This window comes from Olea europaea, chromosome 15 (assembly GCF_002742605.1).
Source record: "Olea europaea var. sylvestris chromosome 15, O_europaea_v1, whole genome shotgun sequence".
In the NCBI taxonomy this organism is placed as follows: domain Eukaryota; kingdom Viridiplantae; phylum Streptophyta; class Magnoliopsida; order Lamiales; family Oleaceae; genus Olea; species Olea europaea.
Window position 1 is genome coordinate 23,064,975 of NC_036251.1, and position 3,025 is coordinate 23,067,999.

The window sequence follows — 3,025 nt, forward strand, 5'->3', positions numbered from 1 at the left end:
ATCTTCAAAGACTGCAGGATTTACAGTTCACACGAAACTAAGAGACTTAAACAACTTAAAATTTTGAACTTGACTTGGGCAGGGGCCGCGCGAACGCAGGCCCCCTCTATCACAAATTATGACGTAGGCTCGACCACTTGGGCCGACCTTAGACGGGCGCCCCTCCTAAGTGCAATGGAAGTCGCCAATCTAGGCCATGGGCCTTAATGATCGCCCATTGACCCCGTCCAGGTAAGTATGTAACTTGTAGCCCAGCCTTCCGTCTTTATAACTCGCTGGCTCATCATCCATTAGACTTACAGTCGATGTGGGACAAGTTAATATACAAACCCCAGACCCCTGTTTTCCCTTTCTACTACTTGGGATTTTATCAACGTTCTCTCTGCTTCTGTATCTCCAGTATATACACTGGAAAATGTTTCTTTCTTCTTCTGAAAATCAAATTACATTAGACTTCATAAGTAAATAAATATTTGTTTGTGGAGCTTGTGAGCGTAAATTATTAGGAGATAATACTACATAACTTGAAGCAGATTTTTTTTATGTTAACAGTTCCCGGAAACTACATAATAAATATCCACGCAGTCATGTCTAGAGGTCTCTGATTCTTCTTGTTTATACCGGAAATGAAGAATTATTTCTTTGATATTCTATACACTAGCTGGCATAAATAAAAAATTTATAAAAAAGAATTACTTGTTCTAAGACAGCTCTCTTGGTTCAATTTTCACCTAGTTAAAATCATAAAATATCATAACCAACCTTTCGATTTTTATTATTATTTGGCCGCTTTCTTACAAGGTTATGGAGTTGCTCGATTTTGTCGCGTGTTTAATGCGTGTTCAATAATTATTGGCTCCGATGTTAAATTTTAATATATACACAAATACGCTGTGACATGGCTGTCTTAGAAGGAGAAGATTCTGGTCTTCCATGGCACTAGGGGAGTCCGCCTTGTTATATTGCTTAGTTTTCATAAATTATATCCTCCTGTTGGAAAACAACATCGAATCATCACCTCCTTGTACTCTAGTGGAAACCATTGCACATAATTCCTATATATTTCGTAGCTGGGACATCAAGAAATCTACTTAGAAAGGAAGCTAAGTTCGACGAAAAATAACTACACAGAGAGAATTCAGAAAGCAGAAACCAACACTAACTCTGCAGCCTGATAATATAACATGGCTAAGACATTTACTCCTTGGTTTCTTGGTTTATTTTTTCTCTTAGCCAATATCGTCCCTCACTTGGCTGATAATGCCACCCTTCCTACCATTTTTATACTAGGGGATTCCACAGCAGATGTAGGAACTAATTCTTTCATTAAAGGTAGCCAAGCAATAGCTAATTTTCCTCATAATGGCGTCGACTACCCCAATGGAATACCAACTGGAAGGTTCAGCAATGGTTTCAATAGTGCTGATCACATCGGTTAGTATAAATCTTAATATTTCAAGCATCCTTCACTTGAAATCAATCGAGCTGTCTACCATCTGCTAATAAAATTTTAATTCCTCAGCTAAGCTTTTGGGATTCAAGAGAAGCCCGCCCCCGTATCTCTTTCTCCTTAAACAGACATCTGGTCACCACAAGCTTCTACATAGAGGAGTAAACTTCGCCTCCGGAGGTTCTGGACTTCTTGATACAACTGGCTCTAATCTGGTAAAGTCCTCCGGCCTGTCTCTGAACATCATTATTTTTCTCTGATATGAATCGTTACTAATACAATGGCTTCAAACATTAGCGCCGAGCTAACTCCTGACAATTTATTCCCTTGTAAAAATAATGTCGCCAACAGAGTATTGTGACCTTATCGGACCAGATCGGTCAATTCACTGCATTGCGCAATAATCTCACTGAAGTTATAGGCCAAGAATCGACAGAAACAACACTCTCAAAAGCATTGTTCTTCATCAGTGTTGGAAGCAATGACATTTTCGACTATTTCAATACAAGTAGTACGGTGCCAATAGAGAAGTTCATCGACTCTCTGATGTCAGCATATACAACTCACATTGAAGTAAGTTTTCTTCCTTCCAGTATTGCACACATTTTCTTCAAGTCAAAAAAAGGAGTCCCATACAATAGAACTAAGGACATGTTTGATGGTAGGCTTTGTACAACCTCGGGGCACGAAAGTTTGGCATCATTAGTGTGGCACCAGTCGGATGCTGTCCGGCCAATAGACTTGTCCCAAAAAATTTGAGGGATAAAGATGGATGTTTTGAAGCCATGAATAATGTCGCCTTAGCTTTCCAGTCAGCACTCAACACCCTACTGTACAACATCAGCTCTCAGCTTTCCGAAATGAAGTACTCACTTGGAAATGCATACAATATGACAATTGACGTCATACATAATTTCCCTGACTCCAGTAAGCAGTTAACTAATACATATTTAGTGATCACCACAATCGATTTTCATTTTCATTAACTAATACAATATGACAATTTATTGAATGCCATATGACCTAATCTATTTTCATTTTCTTTTCGTTGTCAGAATTTGATAACGTGGATACAGCCTGCTGTGGAACGGGCATTTTACATGCACAAGGCCCTTGTAATAAAACAGCAGCACTTTGTCCAGATCGTAGAAAGTATTTGTTCTGGGATTCCTTCCACCCGACTCAGAAAGCAGCTTGTCTGGCAGCTAAAACTCTCTTTTATGGTCCACCAACATATGTATCCCCAATTAATTTCTCCCAGCTAGTCAATGAAAATTAGCATAAAACTGTAATCACAAAACGTGTGATACATCTGATGCACTATACCAGAATAAACAGAGATCTTTAAATGATCCTGATCCTGTCTGTATTGATGTATTATTATTGAAATACTAGTAATCTAAGATTTTTATTTTTCCTTCTTTTCTGAATCTTATTTCTCTACTGTTAATTTATGGAAAAATAAGGGGATCAAAGACCTGTTCAATCATAACCTTAAAAGAGATGTTCCTTCTGTCTTTGCATATGTTAGTTATGTGAGTGCAAACATAATTAAGAATCAAGAACCAGTCAATA

At 38.2% G+C, this 3,025-nt stretch overlaps 1 protein-coding gene across 1 annotated transcript; it reads left to right on the forward strand.

Annotated features, from left to right (window-relative positions):
* Positions 1 to 1,166: 1,166 nt before the first annotated feature.
* LOC111411408 (GDSL esterase/lipase At5g55050-like) lies at positions 1,167 to 2,729 on the forward strand. Its single transcript, XM_023041943.1, has 5 exons — positions 1,167 to 1,434; positions 1,523 to 1,665; positions 1,802 to 2,023; positions 2,116 to 2,377; positions 2,506 to 2,729. The coding sequence occupies exons 1-5, from the start codon at positions 1,185 to 1,187 to the stop codon at positions 2,727 to 2,729; spliced, it is 1,101 nt and encodes a 366-aa protein (XP_022897711.1). The 5' UTR covers positions 1,167 to 1,184.
* The last annotated feature ends 296 nt before the right edge of the window (positions 2,730 to 3,025 follow it).